At 50.3% G+C, this 20,989-nt stretch overlaps 2 protein-coding genes across 5 annotated transcripts in view; one reads left to right on the top strand and one right to left on the bottom strand.

The window, feature by feature from the left end:
• MFHAS1 (multifunctional ROCO family signaling regulator 1) overlaps positions 1-12,130 on the bottom strand; it is a 35,486-nt gene extending 23,356 nt beyond the window's left edge. For all 4 annotated transcript variants that reach the window (XR_010083612.1, XR_010083611.1, XM_063423719.1 and 1 more), the window contains exon 1: positions 8,912-12,130. Coding sequence is in view for 2 of the 4 variants with exons in the window: in XM_063423719.1 (XP_063279789.1) it covers positions 8,912-12,098 (3,187 nt within the window). In the remaining 2 variants the exon portion in view is untranslated. The remainder of the gene's footprint in view (positions 1-8,911) is intronic.
• Positions 12,131-19,559: 7,429 nt separating this feature from the next.
• The window catches only part of TNKS (tankyrase), a 127,758-nt gene continuing 126,328 nt past the window's right edge, over positions 19,560-20,989 (top strand). Inside the window, exon 1 of the mRNA XM_063421721.1 lies at positions 19,560-20,112. Within this exon, the coding sequence (XP_063277791.1) occupies positions 19,623-20,112 (490 nt within the window). The 5' untranslated portion in view covers positions 19,560-19,622. The remainder of the gene's footprint in view (positions 20,113-20,989) is intronic.

Raw genomic sequence — 20,989 nt, forward strand, 5'->3', positions numbered from 1 at the left:
CTGTGTCCATCATAAACTTTCAGAAATAGCATGATAAAGATGCCTTCTTCTGCTGCTGCAAGAAGCTCACCCTCTGTATGTTGCCCATGTAGCAAGTGGGGGGTCTTCCTAAATGTGAGAACACTTGTTTTGAGATAGCTTTGGGACAAATCAGCCCTTCTAGCAGTCTTCTGCTGCCAGCCTTGCACTGATACAGGAAAACCAAATGTACTGCACAGGTCTCTCAAAGTCAAGCAAGGCCAAATCACTGTATACCTTCAATATTTTTCCACTGTGTGGTTTCATTGGGCAGAAGCTGCTAGAAGCATTGGAAGCAAATTAGGTCAAGCACCTCTGTCTCAAATCAAACACTGCAGATTTTGATGCTGCGGAAACCACAGCCAATTAATTTTTCAGGAAGTTCATAAACAACTCTACCCTGCTGCATTGCAGGATCTGTCCCTTATCAGATACCACTGCTCACTGGGTATTGCTGGAGAGAAAAACACCAGCTAAAAATGTAAAGAACATGCTCCGAGAGGAATTCAGCACACAGACTGGAAAGTTACTATGTACAGATCATTCAAGAAATAAGTCTTGAGTGAAGAATGCCATAATCTTGTATTCTGTTAGGACAAAAGCCTACAATACTAATTTTATCACTAGTCATTTGTGGGCATGAGGCACATAAATCCTTGTCCTACCACTGTTGTACCTTTGTTTTGTTCCTTTGTTTTGTTCTTGGCACATTGTCACAGGAACAGACTGAAAACTCTACAGAAAGTGATGGGTACCACGAATGAAGGAGGAAGGAGCTTTCCCAGAACAGTGTAGGTTCCTTCAGATAACACAAATAACAATGCTTCGCTAAACTGGACTCTTGGCAAACATCACCCTAAAACTGGGTAAAAGAGATATCCTGGTATTGCTTTCAATAAGAGTTTTGGAGAAATGCACTTAGACAAGCTTGCAAAATCCTGCCAATAAAAGCCCAGCAGAAGTCTCCCATCATCTTGTCAGCACAATTCAATGTATCCTAGATCAACAACAATACAGCTGCTTCCTGGAGTGTTCAAGCACCAAATCCGAGTCAGCACTTCCCACTACAAGGCAGGATTTGAGATGGAACTTTATTTTCTGCTGAAGGTTACTTGCCCTCAGAGTTCAGTTTAGTCTGACCTTCACAAAGCGCTCAGTTCAATGGACTTCCCAACTGAAGTGCCTTGCTCCTCTCAAAGCTGTTGTTTGGTTCATGCAGAGCTTGCCATGCTCAACTGCCAATTCAAAATTAATGCTACCTTGTAAAGTCCCTGGTTCCTAGGCCATTTTCACTCATCCCCTTAGAATCCACAGCTAAAACCAGTAAGGATTGTACTCAGTACACCTTTGGGTAAAGCTCAGAGCTTTTGAAAATGACCACTGGGAAAGCAAAAAAAACAAATCTGAAATTAAGGTCTTGCTTTAAACCACAACCAACTCCAGCAGGCAAGCGCTCCAGCACATCTTGGTCTGTGCACAGCCTCCATCCACTGGCCACAGACAAGTCACCCCTAACACCTTCTGACCCATAAGTCTGAAACCACAGTACCACTGACCATGTTGGCAACCCGACCAATGTTACCACTAAGCTTTAGCCAGGAAAATACCACAAGTGCAGTATGTCTTCAGCCTCTAGCAGCCTCCTGAGGCAGAACCATAAACCCTCAAAGGTGGGGATGTTCAGTCCATCCAAACACCCCAAATTAAATTTCTAACAAAGCCAACAAGACTTATTTTTCACAGGTCTTGCACCTCCCCGATCTCAGTTCTTACATCTGGTTCCCCAGAAAGAAATGGCTAGAGGACAAAACTCTCCCAGCTGGTCTAGCTGGAACAAAGGTCACATTCACACAGGTGACCTTGCCATCCAAGACTGTAACCTTCAGCCATGCAACAGCTTCTGAAAACACCATGACCTCCTCATCCTCTGTATAAGACAGCTCCTTCATGCTGTGGTCACCGGAATCCCATCAGCTCTCCCGATGTAGGCAAGACCACCATATAACAAACCATGATGGCAGGCTGAGAGTCCTGTAACCCAACTGCATTACTTTTTCAGACACAGATAAGTTCTCATCTAGTCAAAAGCAGTGACACATTTTGTTTGGAGCAGGTGAATTTGGCAGTTATAATTCACACAGTACTTTAGGCACTCTCTTCCCACTCCTTGTCCCTACAAGGAGCTCCTAGGAACAGGCATCCCACAAATGCCAAAGCACCTGAGAAGAGGTGACTTTATTTGGCACCAGCCTGCTTACTCTCACAGTTGTCCACATCTGTGTGACAAGCACAGATACTACAAACAAGGAGAGGCAGATAAAAGGACATAACTGATTATCTTTTACTCAACCCCCAGAACACAGTTTTCTTTACATATCTACAGAGGTTGTTCTTCCTTTATTCATGATGGGGGTGGGGGGGAGGTAGAAAAAAAAAAATGGTATACTGATGACTTCCGAGAATTCACACCTCACACAGGACTTCCACTAAATATTTACTCCCCTTCTTCCCTGGTAGATTACTTCCAGAAGCCAAACAAGTAGCCTGCACTATTACTAGTAAATTATTAATTGGAGAGCATGCTAGGCTACCACAGTTGCCTGCTTAATACTGCAAAAGCAATGGACACCACAGCATACAGGAGAATTATCTAACAGATGCACTCTTATTTTGTTTGTAAACTGATGGTGTTTTTTCACATCTTTATCCCAATGTCAAGTAACATGTTCACATCCTCAAATGACAATGATTCAGCACTGTTGTTGATTTTCCACCATCCTCTCCTGAGATGCATAAGGAGTAGGCCCCTGTAGTACACCTGCATGTGGATTTTTCACATGCTAAATCTCAACTAAACTTACCTGGGAAAACTTTTCCCACTTCAGTGTTTGTGAAGCAGGTTATCACCAGATGTGTGAGCACTCAAGACAATGAAAAGCATGTCTCATAACACCCGTGTCCACAGCACGCTGAAGCAGCACACAAATCAGTCCTCGCTTAATCAACTGACTCCAGAGAGGGGAAAACCTCCATCAACAGCTTACCTCACCCTCACAGTCAGTAGCTTTTAAGCAGATTTCACACAATGAAACAAAGAATCATTTGGTACCCAGCAACTCTTTTATAGGTCATTTCCTGCAAATTTCAGCAACTGTAATAACACAACCCAAAAGCATAAAACAAAAAAAAAGTAATACACTGAAGGCCAAGAACTCTGCTTTGCTTCACTAACCAAACCAAAAAGATCCACTCAACCAAATCTAGCATCTCCCTGGTTCAGTGGTGGCAGATGAAAGTCCAGAGGCTCAATGCCCAAAGATGACTCCCATGAGGAACAGGTCAGGACAAGGCAAGTTGTTAAGGGACAAAGCAGAAGAGGTTCCCTGTACCGGAGCCGACATACCAGGAAAGCTTCCTTTTATCATAAGATACGCATAGGAAACTTTTTGTGTAAGGAAGAGGCTTCCCTCAAGCAAGAAACAGGATTTCTTTAAGTAGGGTTAAGTGTGCATCTTGCCATTCTAATTTCAAGTAATTTTAGCAAGTTCTGTATTAAGAGCTTTAAAATGAAAGCCCCCATACACACACAAGACCAGGTAAGACACGGCAGGACAGCTTTAGGAAGGCCATTGAAAAACCTCAGCCTTTCTTCTGGAATCCACATTCCCTTCTGTTCCTGCATCCTCCCAAGCCAGATTTTCAGGCACAAGCCCAGGTCTGCCCTGACTACTTCAGTTCACTCCAAAGACCGATTCCCACATCTATACCCCACCAGGGACAGTCCCATGGCAGCCATCCATGCTGCATACCACACTCTTCCTCTGCTAACTTCTCAGCTTCCTCCACGATCACAGAAACATTTGTTGTCCCTTTCAACATGTTGTTTAAATTAGAGGATGCCACAGCCACCAAACAAGAGGACTTCAAATACTGACCTTGCAACACACAGGTTAATACGAAGGAAATCTCTAAAAATCCGTGGTGGCACATAGGCTACTACTGTGTTTCTGCTCTACTATTACCTACAGCAAGTCACACCAGCCTAGGTTGTCACTTCAATAGTACAGAAATCAGCTCTAGATAGTAAACTAAATTATCCATGCCAGAGCCACAGAATGACAGTAGCCTCCCCAAGTCCAGCAACCAACCAATGCTCTTCTTCTCCTGAACCACAGGACCCTGTTAGGCTTCATCCTGCCACCCACATCATCCATGTCCAAAGATCACAGGGTGCTAAAGTCTTGTCTCACTGTCTCCAATTACGCTGCAGTACTCTGCTGAAGCCACAGCCTGTAGGATAGTGTGACAACAGCCCCAAAACACCCATAGCATCTACTCTGAAAGTCAAGCAAAAAAGACCTCACCTGCAAACAGGGGAAATAGAAGGCTGCCTAATACTAGTGTCAGGCTCTGTAACAAGCAGGTGTTACTCTACTGCAATTGTCTATGAAAAGAACCCCAGCTACTTAAAGCATGACTACAAAGTGGAATTAGATACCTGACATGAGTCTTTCACTGAGGAGCAGCTCAGATTTTGAAGCAACTCCTGAACCCTTCTGAAAAAACCAGTCTCACCTGCTCTTGCCTCACCTTGCATGGGGTGACTTGACAGCATGACACACCACAGGATCTTCCACCTCTCTGCCTCCTGACTCCATCCCCGCCACCAAGGGAGGTCATGACAGCTTTGACTCAAACACAAGGTTGATGAGTATAGGTCTCTTTGAACCATGTACATACGATGACGGCCTAGTTAGCCCTGCTCTAGCCATGACAGAGAGATTCACAGGGGAACTACACTATGATACCTCTCTCTGCACCCCTTAAGGTGATTGGCAGTATAATCCCTGCTTCTGCTCACCCTCAGTGTGGGAGACAGGCAGAGTAGAGGCTTGTGATCTCCTCCTCACTCTGGTACCTCAAGAAGGAGATAGCAAGGCAAGTGGCAGATGCACACTCTCTCTCCACAGGAGACCTCTTGCTAGTCCTCCAGAACCTTTCAAAGCTCTCCAATAGCTCTGGAGCATCCTTTTGGACAGGGGCTGCTAGGCTCACACAGTATCTTTGCCCATGGCTTTCTATCCGCTGTCATGTTTTTCTCTATGAAAACCTACATCACCGCTTCTTAATTGTGACAGCATTTTGCCCACTTTCTGCAATGGACACAGACCCTGGCTCTCTTATATCTACACTCATACAGCCCCTTCGGAAATAAAGGAAATAAAGGAAAACCACCAGTCAAACATAATCCCTCCCAGCCCAAACACCGGAAGAATCATGCACAGGATATCAGGACATCTCATACAATAGACAGTCTGGAAGAGCCCCTGGTGACCCAGACCCAGCCTAGCACAGGGCAAGGGGAAACAGCAGCAGGGCAGTTAGCAGGTGCATATGTCTGCAAGCTTGGAAAATCCAGGCACACTTGTCCAAACAAAGCACACGTGTCTACTATCAGACAGATAGCAAACCACCTCCAGCCCCCAGTCCCACGTCACTTAATAGCTTACAGGACAAGAAAAACCTAAAAGCTCTTCAGTACAGGGGCTAAAATAATATCACACACATATGAGAGCATTTCACAATACTTGTGATGGCCCAACTGAGGTCTTACTGTCTTCGGGAGATAAACCATTCCTGGTGGTCACTCAAAGAGGGATATGGCTTTCTTAGCCTGGTGGGGACACTTTTATTTATATGTAGTGGAAATATAAAAGAAAAAAAAACAATTTAACACACTGAGCTGTTATCAGCCAAGTGGATGACTGCAGCCTCAAAGCATACTGAAATTCCAGCTCAGATGCCAATTCAGTCCCTATTTCACCCAGCTACAAAACTGTTTCAAACACAAAAACTTCCTTAAAAGGACCCTAACAAGGCATTTTTATATGACTTTCATTCACTGTTTGCAATAAACCATCAGAAAACTAAACCCAGAATCTCAATTTTTATTAACCATTTCTATGCACAGTAGCCCTATTCCTAGAGTACTTCTGTGTGTATTATCAGTGGAAGCTATAGTGTACAGGACAGAGAGGAAAAGTGAAGATTTATCCTCAACTCATGAACTCCCTTTTAGAAGGGGATTCTAATAAAAATTTTGGATGACCAAAGAATGCACCATCAGCTTCATGAATGACGACACAGATTGCACAACCATGCAGACAGTCAGACTGCACTTCCATTTTTGAGCACAAATTTGGCAGTGTCTACACAGAAATATTTCCCTTATTAAGGTCAACTGGCTGCAAAGCACTTCTTCAGTGCAGTCCTAAAAAGCCCACAGAACTATTTAAGTATTATGAACATTGTAATTGCCAGGGATTGCCACTAAAAGAGTTTGGAAAGAAACACAGACATCTCCCTCACTACATATTTTCATAACAATAGACCCTTCTCTTTCCTACACCTTGTCAAAAATGACACCAACCACAAATCACTTGCATGACAGCAAGCTTGGCAGCATGACTTAAACATACACACCTCCTGATCAACAAAATCAGGAGGAAAGAAATGTCTTGAGCTTCATGATTGCCATTTAGGGGCTCCTAAACAGTCTTTTATTCACAGAGCAGATACACAGCAAGGAATACTTTAGATTAAATGCAGGCATACAGGCATGCCAAGCCAAATCATAGTTCACATTTTTCATACAGTTGAGATCAAACCTGGGCTAGATTTAATCATCATCCATGACAACAAGCAGGTTTCTCAATAAATTAATTTAATCACTCTTCAGCATTTCCACAGATCAGCCTTGCCTTTTAAACATGTTTGTCTGTCATTCTCCCAGCAAGAGTCACACCATGTCCATGTTTAAGAGAGTCATTCCCTGCCCCAAGGGAATAACACACCTGTGCCCCAATAGAAAAGCCTGAATTCCCTGCTGGAGCGCTTCAAAAATGCTACAACCCCTCCTTCCACAGGCAGCATCACCCAGGTGCCATTCAGAGACCTGGCACACACACCTCAGCTTCTCCTGTGCTTGGCACACTGCTTACCTGTGCCTTCCCTTCCCAGCACACCTAGCCTGGCTCCCAGGTGAGAGCAATCCTTTCCCATCTCTAAGGAAACATAAGTGGCACAGCCAAGTTCAAAGGAAAAGGCCCTTCAATGCCCCCTCATGCTTCTGAAGCTGCTCTGACCATCACTGTGGTCAGCAACAATACCAACTGCCTGCAGACAGTCTGGCGCCCCTTCAAATTTCCCTTTTAAAGAGCATCATCTGCTCACAAGGAGAAAAGGGACAGCCACAAAGCATTCACCAGTTAAAAAGAAGTAATGGAGATGTGTGACTGGAGACTGGAATTCACAAGCTAAATCTTCAAAAGGTGCCCATCGCACTGCACATCCACATGTCTGCTGTCTTGACTAATTTTGGTGTGTTTCTGGGGAGGGTTGTTAGGGTTTTTTTCAGGGGTTCTGTGACAGGTTTGGTTTTTTTTTGTTTCCAGGGTTTTTTTTTGAAAGCAGATCATATTGCCCTAAGCACCATGTCAACAACAAGATATCACTCAGCGTGTCTCACAGCACGGGTTCACCCCCCGCAGTCCCACGGCTCTTACATAAGTGAGCAGCTAGAGGGACATACAGCTGATGCAGCCAGGACCCAGGCTGAGGAGCAAACTGCATCTCCTTAAACGTCCAGAGAAAACAAACAAACAAACAAAAAACCAATAGGAACCAAGAAATCAAACCCCAAAACAACCCCCCAAACCCCACACCTTATTAATCACATTTGCTTATGAACAAATTCAGCACCACTGCTGGCTTTAAGTCAAATCATGCTATAGTTCCCTGCACAATTTCAGGCTACCCCTTAATAATGTTCCAACACACCTCCAGCATGGTTGTTAAAATGCAGATTTCTGGAGCATTGCTCACAGTCCAAATCATGCAGATTTACACATCAAAGCACCTTTCCCATGGCACCCTGCAAGCTGCAGAGCAAACCCAGGCAGAGCAGGGAGGACACTAGTTAGGAGGCAGTACCTGCACACACAAAGTAAAACAGATGCTGCTGGAAAACATCACCGATAAAAATCACAGCATTAGAGGTGACAGCTTTAAAAAGCACCACGACCAGTCACGTTCCAGAGGAGAGAGGTTATGCTTTCTTCGTTTGAGGAAGGGAGAGAAAGGAAAATAAAATGCTCTTGAGAACAGCTCCAAAAGGCACAGCCTGGGAATCACTTCTAGGTGAGACACTTAAACAAAGAAGATGAAGTACTCTTCTCTCTTCAGGGAGGAATGCTCCCCGCTAGAGACAGGGCTCAGAGAAAGCTCTTTTTACACAGGGCTATGGAGACCAACACACCCATTGTCTACCAGGAGGAGCTTTCCGGGATTCAGAGAGACCACAGCATAGGCCAGGTTTGGGGGTGGAGGGTTGAAGGGGGACACCTGCAATGTTTTAGGCATCTCTATTCATGTTTACAAATAGCTCCGAGGAAGTGGGAGCTGCAGGATAAAAGGAATTAGGAAAAAAAACCACCAACAACAAAACAACCTAATACCACAGCCCATTCAAAGGAATCAAAACAAGGAGGACAGGTCAGAGATTTTTCAACAATGGCACCGCCAACCCTCAGGGCCAAAACCCAAAAAGCTGAGAGTAAAGGTGCAGACAAAGGGGGATGTAACACCCCCCTCCTCTCAGATTAGGGTTATTTTAAGCCTGTCTCCTTGGAGCTACTCTAATATTTTCTCTCATGACTCAAACCACCAGGGAAAGGAGTTAGAGAAGAGAAGAAAAAAGAAAAAAAAAAAAAAAAAAAAAAAAAAAAAAAAAAAAAAAAAGAAAGAAACAGAGCTAGGGCTGACCTCATAAGACACCTTTCTAGAGGGGGCAAAGCTCCAGAAGAGATGAAAGGCAAGCTGGGCTGTGCCTTACCTGGAAAAGTGTGTGGGTTGGGTGACCCTCTTTTAAGGCACTTTGAACAGAGGACATGCACAGTGTAGTACAGGCCTGGCCATTCCTGGAGCAGGACATTCAGTTCTTCCACTAAAGGCGTGATAGCTTGCCAAGCTGTCCAGATATTTGGTAGGGACGCATGACTAGCGATAGACAGAGTGTCTGGCTGCAGAGCTCCCCTGGCAGGCCGGTAACTCACCACCACAGGCACCTTTCCCCGGTAGGCATAAATCTGGTATTTGCCATCTGATCGCTGAACCACGTGGCTATTAATCTGGACACTGTAGCGTGCAAACAAGCCAGGTGGGAAAATGAATGGAAAACTATATTCAATCTGCAGCTGCTCGACCACAAAGGACTGTCCGCTCAGATTGGTGCCGTTGATCCATGCCTCTGCATGGGGCACCTCATTTTTCACGTAGCACGGAAACTTGTACCAAGCAGCTGCCCCATTTAAGGGCTTGCATTTGGGTTTGTTGACACAGTAACATAGCCCCATCTTCTCCAGCAGCTCCAGAATGAGCTGCAGATCCTCTCGACTCTGGATGTGGGGCTTAAGAAGGAGACGGATAACGTGGGCAGGAAGGAGGCCATGCAGCAAGAAGCCCTCCACGTAATGATGGAGCTGAGTGGTCCTCAGTTCGTCGACCTGGGTGTCGCTGAGCAGTTTCTGGAGCAGCACAGCGGCATCCCGCTGGCAAAAGACATTGAGGATGTCTATGAGCCGCGGCAGGTTGTGGAACACATACTCCCGCAAGGTGAGATGCTCCTCAAAGTAGAGCAGCTTTCCACTCTCGTGCAGGTAGGACAGGGCACTCTGGAGACGATCCTCCGTCAGGCCTGCCTGCAAGCCCAGCCTGGCAGAGTCCCACCAGCTAAGCCACAGCTGCTGAGCTTGAGGCTGGAAGTGCAGCTCCTCCAGCACTTGCCACGACTTGGGCAACACCCGGTGCAGGTTTGGGAAGATATCCCGGTGCTCAGCCACTGAGAGGAGCTTGTCCCGCAGGCGACGCACCTGGCAACGGTCCTGGCAGCTGAAAGGCAGCACTGGAGAGAGGATCTGTGGGCGGTGGTTAAGAAGATACTGAAACTGGGCTTTCTTTCGCCGCAAATTCTTGTCTGAGACCCCGTAAAAGGCAGCATGTGGGCTGGAGCAGCGCAGGTCAAAGTCCTGTCCCAGAGCCTCATCCACCTGCTGGACTAAGCTCTGGAGTCCCTCAGCATCCCTCTTCTCCTGCTGAGCGATCTGGTGATGGATGTCCAGGCACTTCTCTTCCAACTCCCGCTCTGCACAGAGGTCAGCATGTGTTCCCACCATGCACACCACAGCATGGGGCACCTTGGAACTGAGCCAGTGTAAGAAATAGCCCACAGAGGCGTAGAAGTGCTGAGGGACGTAGGCACTCAAATTCACCACCAGCACATACAAGGCTCCAGGGGAGAGGAAGAAAGACTGGATCACATCATAGCTTGGGTCCCCCGCCAGCTCATACACAATGAATGTCAGGCCCCTCTCTGCATCTGCTGTCCAGTCCATCACCTCAATGCCCTTACTGCCTCCTGACAGTCCTAGTCCCAGTGGTACTCGCGGGGAATTGGGTGGCAGTGCACGGGATGTCGTGTCCCCTTTCGCTCGGTGAGAGGGCACATGAGAAGAGATATCCTGTCGCTCAACAGGGAGACGTTCCACCTGCTGCATGACAGGTACCCGAGTTGAGGAACTGTCTTGGGGCTCTGGAAAGGAGCAACACCCAACTGTCACCCTCCCAATGTCCTGCTGTTGTCCAGGAAACCCTCTGTGCTGGGTGTTCCCTGCCTCCAGGCATCCCATGTCCTCTCTCTGCTCATTGTCCTCTACGAGGCAGCGTCTCAGCAGGGTCTTTCCTGCATCCTTTAGGCCCATGAGGACTAGTTTGAGGCGGGGTTTGAGGGCAGGCTGGGAGTGGGCCAGCTCCTGCTGGTAAGCTGCGATGTAGGGGATGCCTTTCATGCACACTTCATAGGGGGGCTGGATGAGGGGGTTGTCTTTGATCTTCCACAGGGTGATACGGGAAAGCTGCCCGAAGCCTTCAGGCAGGATGGCGATCTGGTTGCCTTGCAGGACCAGCTCCTCTAGGCTGTGGAGGAGCACGATGGAGTCAGGCAAGTAGCGGATGCGGTTGTTGTCCAGCCAGAGAGTGCGGAGCTGGTTGAGCTGACAGAGGTGAGGGGGCAGCACGGTGAGCTGGTTGCGGCTCAGGTAGAGCTCCTCCAGACTTGGCAGCGACAAGATGGCAGAGGGGAACTCGCCCAGCAGGTTGGATGAGAGGTTCAGCATCTTGAGCCGCTGTAGTCTGCTGAAGCCAGTGGGCAGCGCCTGCAGCCGGTTGCCGTCCAGCATGAGACTCTCGAGGGCACTCAGCTGGCAGAGACCCTCGGGCAGGGATGCCAGCCCGGTGCCGCTGAGCCAGAGGACCTTGAGGCGGCGGAGGGCAGCGATGCCCTCGGGCAGGGCCCCGAGGTGGCGGTTGCCGGAACAGTCGAGCTCCTCCAGGGCGGCCAGCTCCAGCAGCGGGGCAGGGAAGGAGGGCAGCAGGTTGTGGTCGACGTCGAGGGTGCGGAGGTGCCGCAGACGGCCCAGGCCCTCGGGCAGGTGGCGCAGGCGGTTGAAGCTGAGGTCGAGCTCCTCGAGGCAGCTCAGCTCGGAGAGGCCGGGGGGCAGCCCCGGGCCCTCGGCGCCCAGTTCGTTGTGGCTGAGGCTGAGCTTGCGCAGGCCCCGCAGCCCCGCCAGCGCCTCGCCGTCCCCCAGGCCCCGCAGGCGGTTGTGGCTGAGGTCGAGCTCGGCCAGGCGGCCCAGGTGGCGCAGGGCGGCGGTGGGCAGGCGCCCCAGCCGGTTGCGCCGCAGGCTGAGCATCCGCAGCCCGCTCAGGGCGGCGCCCACCTCCTCGGGCAGCTCCTCCAGCCCCCGCCCGCTCAGGTTCAGCGCCTCCAGCTCCCCCAGCGCCGCCGCCGCCAGGGACGGGCGGCAAGGAGCGGCGGCACCGGGGGGCGGCGGCGGTCCCCCCGGCGGCCCCGCGTCCGGCTCGGCCTCGGGCTCGGGCTCGCCGGGGCCGCCCCGCAGCTTGCGTGCGCGCAGGGCGGCATCGCGCCACAGCCGCACCGCCTTCGGGGGCTCCGTCTGAGCCATGGCCGGGGGAGCGGGCCCCCCCCCCCGCCCGACCCTACCTGCCGCCGCCGCTGCTCGCCATGGGCGCGGCCGCACTGCGCGTCCCCGCGGCCGCGACGGGCTGGAGACTCCCCACGGCTCCGCGCCGGCACCGCCGCCGCGCCGCCCCACGCACGTACCGCCGCCGCCGCTGCCACCGCCCCGCCGGGGGCGGGACGCGGTCACGGCCCGGCCCCGGCCGCGCCGCACCGCCCCCGCGCCGGGGAGAACCGGCCCTGCCTCTGGGGAGGCACCCCGCCCCTGCCTGCGGGGCACCGGTCCCTTCGCCCCGGGAGGAAGGGTCCGTGTGCTGGCTTGAGACTCTCGGCCTGCGGCTCCCAGCCCCGGCAACGGTCGAGAGAGCGGCCCTTCGGGTGCCCCGGCGGGGTGAGCCCGCCTGGCCCTGGAGGCGGTGGGGCGGCGGCGGTGGCGGCGCTGCGCCGGGACCCCGGTGTGTGACAGCCGCCGCCCCGCGTCTCGCCCTGCGCCTGGGCTCGCTGGGAGCTTTGCGAACCGCCCGACTCACCACGGAGTTACGGCAAACGCTGTTGTGTTTCGCCGTGTCATTTTTTCTCGAGGCAAGGGCTGATTTTTCATCCAGCCCTTCAAGAAACCGAGCTTAACCTTTCTTCCCATTCGGTAAATGTTCTGCCGTGTTGAGAGAGTACGAAAGCCTGCAGATCTCTGGTTAATCGGAGCAACTCTGCCACCTTCCTGCCATGCTTTGTTCCTGTGCTGCATCCATCTGGCCAGACCCTAAACACTGCCTTCCTCAGGTTCCTCAGTCAAGCTTTGCTCTAGGGGATCGGAGAAATAGGCGTGGAAATTTCTATCTCTGCTGCCGAGGGGGAATAGACCCCCTTTACAGAGGAGACGCGAAGCAGGCTGACCGAGGCTGTGGGCCCTCAGCTTTCCTGGGATGTGTAACCTTACCCTTACAAATGTCAGCGATGCACCGTGGCCACAGGTTCACAGATTTTGAAACGTCATTGTCTTTGTTCACTGGACACTCCAGCATGCCTTGGGGGCTTCCTTTCACCGTGGAAACAACCTTTCACCTTGTAACAGTTACTATCAAAGTGTGCTATAAGCTATTACTTCAGGCCCATGAAAAGAAAAAAGAAAAGATCTGAAGTGAAAAGCAGTCCACAGGGCAACCAGGCTCACAGCCTTTATTGTTTTCCTTATTGTGGAAAGCCCTCGCAAGAATGACACCTTTTCTTTTGGGTGGCCCTGTGCATCTAACTGTGCCTGGAGAGGAGGAGAGAGCTAAACCAACATCGTGTGGAGCTATAGTCACTACAGTAAATTATTAAATTTACAAATTACCAAAACTACAAGATTGCAAGGGCTCAGATTCAGTTTCTGTCTTTCCCATCATTACCAGATATAAAGCAGGGATAAAAAAAATTTTCAGGCCCTCTGAGGTCTAGCAAACCTTCACCATGTTTCTACTAAATGCCTGAGAATGACATCACCCTGCGTAGGGAAAATCTTCCTGTGTTGGCTGATAAATCCAGACAAAGGACACAAAGGACAGAACAGAAAGTCCATGCTGAGAGAAAGCATGGCTGTATGAAGCAAAACTCATCTCCAAGTAAGAATTCGGGAGCTGCTCAAAGCCACCAGAGGCAGTCCTGGGGGCTGGGCTCATGTTTTGGCTCTAAGGCCACTGCTCGACTTCTGTCGGAGAACAGGTTTGCAGGGATACTCACGATTCATGAGGCTCTGCTGAGAGGGCTTAAACCTGGGGATAAAATTCTTCCAGATCCTGGCTCTGGGAAACAGAAATATTTCATGGCCTCTTACTAAATTGTGCCCATCTAGAACAAGTTTCCAAGCTTGTACTCATTTATTTTCAGAGCATCCCTGCAGTGGGTAATACATCTTTTATTTGGGCTAACCTAGTTTTTGTGTCTGCTTTTCTGAAGGTCACGTGGGAAGCAGCCCTTCTCTGTGCTCCAAAAGGAGCAGTCTCCTTCCGCATTTCTAAAGTGGCACATTCAATTCCTACCGGGGAAAGAGTCATTCTCTTATCCCACCCTCTTGTCCAATAGCTCTTGTTGAAATGAAACCAGGCTGATGGTTTCATTTCCAGCCCTCTACATGCAAAACCATCCAAGCTGCTGCTATCAAAATCACATTTTTAAATCAACTTGGTGTTTCTAGAAACAAAAGATCTCTGCAGGGAAAATTGACCCTGGCTTCAAATTTGCAGCATTTTTTCTTCTCTCCAATGCCTTGTGCAGGTAAAGACAGCAAAAGCAGCATCACTATTGAGGAGCACCCACCCTATGATTCCTGTGGGCATTGCAGATCCTCTCTGAGGCCAGGGCAGGCTTCCAGTTGCCATATGACCTGCAGCAAGTGCAACTTAAAAGGCTGCCACTGCATAATCCTCTTGTATTCCATGGGAAAACTGGAGGAGCTCCTCCACTGGGGATGCTCCAAGCAGCTGCTTGGCTCAGCCAGCTGAAAAACACCAGGGAGAGAAGTGCTTATCTCCATCTGCCTGCTATTAGAGGTCATAGCCTGTATTAAACATCTTTCTGGCAGCAAGCAAGGACAGACAGGGTAAGTTTTTTCACTAAGCAGGGAAAGTTTTGACTGTCAAACTTCTATCAAAATACACAAAGCAACAGGAGCTGAATGCCTCCCCATTGTAGGGAGGAGAAGGAGAAGTCATGCAGCGCTATTCAAACTTTGATAAACTCCTGTAGGTGATGAATGAAGCTAAGGCAGAAGAAACATGATGAACAGCATGCTGACACAAAGACATCCCCAGTGCTGCTTGAAGGTTGTCCAAAGAGGCAAGCTCTGGTGCTTTCCTATCAACCTTACACTTTATCCCACTATGCCTGCATGAGTGTGCAAACTTGTGATAGTGTCAGCCAGGGATGGCTTCTCTTGGGGTTTTCACCACAGTACAAGCTGTCAATAGGGAATGAGACAGGTAGTTTCTGGGGAAAAGGAAGATTTTATTTCTCAGAAAATGTGGCTTTTGGTACAGACCTAGATGATCCCTTATATTCCCTTAGGCAGAGGAGACATATTTTTGCAAACATGACTTCCTCATTTCCTCTCAATTTACTCATTAGCTTACTAGAGGTCCATTAAAAATGAGCATCAGCATGCTGGATGCTGATTTTGGAGCCATTTCCTAATTTTTGGGAGGTCAAAGATATTAAGAAACCACACCAAACCCCTTTTTTGCTGCTCAGGATCAGATGGAACTTACAGCCAGGTGCCTGTAAAATTGCCAGGAAAGCTATAAAGCATTTGATTAAAAACAAAAAAAATCCCATTTCAGTGGGTTCCATTATATGTCAGAATTGCATTTGCAGTTATTAATTTTAAATAGTAGTCCTGCAAAGTCCTATTGATGGAATTTAATTATTCAGATGAAATCTGAAGTGCTTCCACTTTACTGAGCCCTGCACCTGCATGATTAATAAGATTTCTATGTAAAGCACCTTTCTCCTGGGTCAGGCAAAGGCACTGAGCAATCAACAGTATTTTAGAGCCTGACTCTGGCCCTTGCAGGACAAGATGTACAAATGTAACCAGCTGCTTGTGACAGTTGTGACAGGACATGAACTTGAATCAGCTCAACAGAAGCACCAAGCTGCTGTGGCACGCAGATGCAGGGTGTGCTGTGGGCCAGGGCAAAGCTCACAGGTGCTGGCACCGGCAGTGAGCGAGGCTGGTAGGGCCTTGGGAGACTGCGTGCCCTCTGCACCACCAGACAACACAGCCTAGTTGTTAAAAACCCCAGGGTCCTGCTTTGGAACCTCTTCAAGAAGTCCTGTTTCCAAGGGCTCGATGGCTGGCTGGGAAATAAGCAATGGATTAACTGACTGCTTTCAAAGATCCTCCGTATGTTTCTCCTCAGCCTTAAGTGGAAATCCCATGAGAATGAAATTTTGCCCAGAACTACATCCTCCACCGTTTCTGCAGGAGTGCTATGAAGCTACCCCAAGGTTTACCAAGCCGTATGCACACGGAGATACCAGCACTTGAAGAGATCCTGGACATGCTTGGGGCAGGAGAAAGAGAAGGGCTGGGGTGAACAGCACTGCTGTTTGCCTCAACCGTCTGTAGGGGAGCAGTGGGGCTATACATGTGGCTGTACACGTCAGAAAGACTAAGGAGAAATTTGGAAATGCAATAGGATAGGGTCCCCCACCCAAATGTGGGAGTCTGAAGAGGAGGTGCATCTCCAAAACCACCTTGCTTTAGCCCCTGTGTAACCCACAACCAGGCCCCACTTCCCCTTAGGCAGGTCTCATAGTGTGAATCCTAACTGCTTTGCTTGTTTCTTCCTAGGCACAGGAATTCCTTTCATAGAATCACAGGAAGGTTTGTGTTGGAAGAAGCCTTTAAAGATGATCAAATCCAAAGCTCTTGCTTTGGGCAGGGACATCTGCAACTAGATCAGGTCGCTCAAAGCCCCATCTCCTCTGGCCTTGAACAATTCTGGAGGCAGGGCATCCATAACTCCTTTGGGCAGCCTGTTCAGCACCCTCATGAATTTCTTCCTAATCTAAATCCCTCCTCTTCTAGTTTAAAACTGTTCATCCTTGTACTGTCACTACCTGCCTGTGTAAAAGTCATCCTCCCTTTTTACTTATAAGCCCGCTTTAAGCACTGGAAAGATACAATGAGGTGTCCCTGAGAGAGAGGCTTCTCATCTTCAGGCTGAACAACCCAGCTCCCTCAATCTATCTCAATAGGAAAGGTGCTTCAGCCCTCTGATCATCTTTGTAGCCCTTGTCTGGACCTCCTTCAAGAGGTCTAGAGGACTCCAGAGCTGGATATAGTACTCCAGGTGGGAGTACTCTCCAGTACTTACAGGAGAGGATTAGAGGGGGAGAATCTTCCTTGACCTGCTGGCCGTGCTTCATTTCATGCAGCCCAGTACACAACTGGCTTTCTAGGCTGTGAGTGCACATTGCTGGCTCATGTCCAGCTTTTCATCCACCAGTACCTCTCTGGCCTTCTTATAAAGATTGACCAAGAGTACAGTATTCCTTACTCAGTCCTACAATAAACAATTACATTTTAAGGCCACCATGGATCCCCAAATTTAAAAAATATTACTTGTATTTTTAAAATTCATTCCGGAAGTAGAACAAGTGTTTGTATACCAATACATTTCCTAAAAGTGATGCTACTTATAGTCTTGGTTTATGGGAAATATAGAGAGAGCAAAGGAATATGATTTTTTTTTTGCCACTAATGCCACAAAAGCAACTGGTGACATATAAACTGTGGGAAGCCAGTGGTGAACTGAACAAGTGCATACTGATACTCTGACCTCTTAAATATCTTACAAAGCTTAGTTCTGACAAAGGGAGATGTTACAATTAGCTTGCAAAGTTATTTTTGAATTTTGAAATGAAAGCCAGCCATGAAACAGCAGCTGTCTAAATTCAGGTGCCAGGGAGGTCTTGCTGAGCTCTCTCAGTGCCTGGTCAAGGCTCATGCCTTCTTAGTCATGGCATGAGCAAGAACTGAGCTGGGCACATTCAAATGGATCTTCATTTACTTCTCCACTAGTCAGGGGGGACTGATTTCCTGCCTTCTTTCTCATCACCAGCAGAAGGGTACTTACTAACACTAGACCAGATCCTAATTTATTCTGAATTCCTATTTTCTGATTTTCTGTGCTGCCAGCAGTAGACCTGGCCAGTGCTTCTTCAGCACATCACATGGCGCTACACAAACACTTCCTAAAGCCCTTTTGTTACCAAATAGCTAAGGCAGATGTATTTGCTAGGACAAGGCTGGCTGGCCTTAGCCATATTAACTCCTTGTAACAGGAATTCACTCTCCCCATCACTCTCCCCATTCTCTGACCTGTAGCTGCTGCCACACTAAGTATACCGAGAATTTTCCAGAAATTCTTGCTGTTGATGTTATTCCTGTCAATGGGATCTCCATTTTCTTACAGATTAAAGTTAAGTGATCTCTTAGTAACAGCTATTGGGTCTTTCTGACTTTCTGACATAATTGGTATTTATATCTTTCTTAGAGATCAGGAAGCTGGGAGAACTGTGATCTCAGCACTTTTGTAGTTTTCAAACCCAACCCAAAATCCTTATTTAAATGCTTCTGCTTATGCCCCTGTAGTTCAGACCTGGTCATGCTAGAGAGGGCCTTCAGGGCACGTTTTGGTCCCTGATATCCCTAGATTCCTCTTTCTGACCTTTTAGCACTGGCAGCCACCTTCTGCCTGGCTGCCCCTAGCTTCCTGTTCCACCTCTCCACACTCTTGTTTCTGAGCAGATGGAGTGTTCCCCACTTGGCCTCTCTCTGCCATTTGCTCTATGTGGCTTTTTAGTGACTGCCTTCTCTGGGCAATGGGCTCTACGCCAGTGCTGCTTTCCTCCCTGGAATTAGTGAAGAAGTGGCCTTTCAGCTTAGCTGATAAACTTTTAAAGAACTGCCAGGTTCCACTTAGGTTTTCCATCAACTTTCTCTCCTGGTCTCACTCTGTCATTTCCTGGCATTAGGAAAGGAGCTGTACCGGAATGAAGCAGAGTTCAAAGCCAGGTTGGATAAGGCCTTGAATGCCCTAGTCTAGAAGGAGGTGTTCCCTGCCTATGGCAGGGGATGTCAGGACTAGATGATCTTTCAGGTCCATTCCAAGGCCATAACATTCCATGATTCTGTGATTCTGTGAAGCCGCGCTGCCGGCCGGATCGCGTGCAGGGGAAGGGAGGTGAGCGCCAGGCCCAAGCGCTGGATTCGCATGGGGGCCGGGTAGTCCACCCACCTCTGGCGGATCAGTAAAGGAACTTTTGTTTGTCATTGACGCCACAAAAGCACCTGGATGGGGAAACATAAACTGTGGAAAGCGGGCGGTGAGCTGAACAAGTTCGTACCGATACCTCTTAAATATCTCGCCAAGCTTGGATCTGACAATAGGGTATTGCAATTAGCTTGCTAAGTCCTTCTGGAGTTTTGACACGAACGGCGGCTGTGAAGAAGCAGCTGCCCAGATTCTGGTGTCACAGCCGGATCGTGCCGTCGGGGCGCAAGAAGGCTGCCTCGCCCCTACAGGGGGCTCCGCAGGCAAACACCGCCCCTCGCCCTCCTCTCCGCGGTCTCGCCTGAGGAGTTGCCGTCCCGCCCCTCTGCCGGCACCGGCAGCCGAGGAACAAACGATGTTCCCGGGCAGCGCCCGCCCCACCTGGGGCTCCGCCCGCCCCGCCTAGCCCGTGGCTCCGCCCCACCCAGCCCGTGGCTCCGCCCGTGGCTCCGCCCGCTCCACCCAGCCCGTGGCTCCGCCCGCCAGGCCCCGCCCCGCCCGCCGCGGCCGGCAGGGGGCGGCGCGCCCCGCCCGGGGCGGTGCCGGCGCCGGTGCGGCCGCGCCCCGCGGGCCCCGCGCGGCGTCACGTCCGTGCGCGGCGCTCGGGGTTGGCGGGCGGGCGGAAGCGCGGGCGGGGCGGCGCCGTTGCCGCAGTGACGGGGCCGGGAGGGGCGGAGCAGAGCGGCGCGAAGATGGCGGCGGTGCCGCCGCGTCGCTCCCAGCACCACCATCACCATCACCACCCGCCGCCCGGCCCGGCCTCCCCGCCGCCCGCCGCCGCCTCGCCGCCGCGCAGCCCCAGCCTGGCACCGGCCGCGCAGCGCCACAGCCTGGCCGGCCCCGAGGGGGAGGCGCCCCCCGACGCGGACCGGCCCCCGGCCGTGGAGTGCGCGGAGGGTTCGGGCGCCGCCGCGCCGGCCCCGCCGCCGGGCTCGGGAAGCAGCTCCAGCGGCTCTTCCTCGTCCTCGTCCTCCTCGTCCGCGTCGTCGTCGGCGGCGTCGAGCCCGGCGGCGGAGAGTCCCGAAGCGGCGGGCCCGGGCGCGGCGAGCGGGGCGTTCCGCGAGCTGCTGGAGGCCTGCAGGAATGGGGACGTGACGCGCGTGAAGCGCCTGGTGGACACGGGCAACGTGAACGCCAAGGACATGGCGGGGCGCAAGTCCACGCCGCTCCACTTCGCCGCCGGTGGGTACCGGGGCCTCTCGTGCCCGGCCGGGGCAGTGACAGCCAGCGGGACAAGGAGGGTTCCTCTGGAATAGCCTCGGGCAGGGGGCCTCCAGCGCCCCGGTGATTCGGGAGTGGGCAAGCCTGAGCTGGGAGGGAGAGTGTGAGCACAGTCTCTTGCCCGGCGGCGTTTCGCTACGGGCTGTTGGGAGATGGCCTAATCCCCTTCCTCGGGGTGAGACGAGTGGGAATGGAGATCCTGGAAGCGTAAAGAGAGTGTAATGTCTAAAAGTACAGACAGTGATCTCTGTGTGTGAGATCCATGGGCTGCTGCAAACTTGTGCAGTGGACCTAGAAAGCAAGAAACTGAAATTCAGGACAGAGTTGACTTGAATTAAGGGTTTCCCGTGTGTTGTTACAGCTCAGGGACTCTTGTGATGTGCATACACTTCATGGGAATCAAGTTTTGATGCCTTGTATTTTGTAACTTCTTTCATTTTGGCATGGTTGCTGGTTGATGTCTGCATCTCTTGTGGTCTGAGCAGGCTGGGAAGGGTCAAGTGGAACAGTTGAACTGTAGTAGAAGTTGCAGGTGTGTCCAAGAAAGAATACACCTCTTTGTGCAGGGAAGAGATGTCATTGTCATCAGAGCTAATGTTATAAAAGCACTTTAGCAGTAAGGACCAACAATGTAGACTAACTGGAAGTAAATATTACCTTTTGGCAAATAGAGTTGTAACATATTACTGGAGTTCATAAAAAGAATATTTCTTACAGGGTGTATTCTTCACAGGGGGCACAAGGCACATAAAATTCATGATAAAAGTAAAATGAAGAAGGTCTTTTAAATCAGTACTCCTAACTCAGGGCTTGTACGGTTTGTCAGTCTGAGAGCTCT

The sequence above is a fragment of the Prinia subflava genome, chromosome Z, assembly GCF_021018805.1.
Source record: "Prinia subflava isolate CZ2003 ecotype Zambia chromosome Z, Cam_Psub_1.2, whole genome shotgun sequence".
In the NCBI taxonomy this organism is placed as follows: Eukaryota; Metazoa; Chordata; class Aves; order Passeriformes; family Cisticolidae; genus Prinia; species Prinia subflava.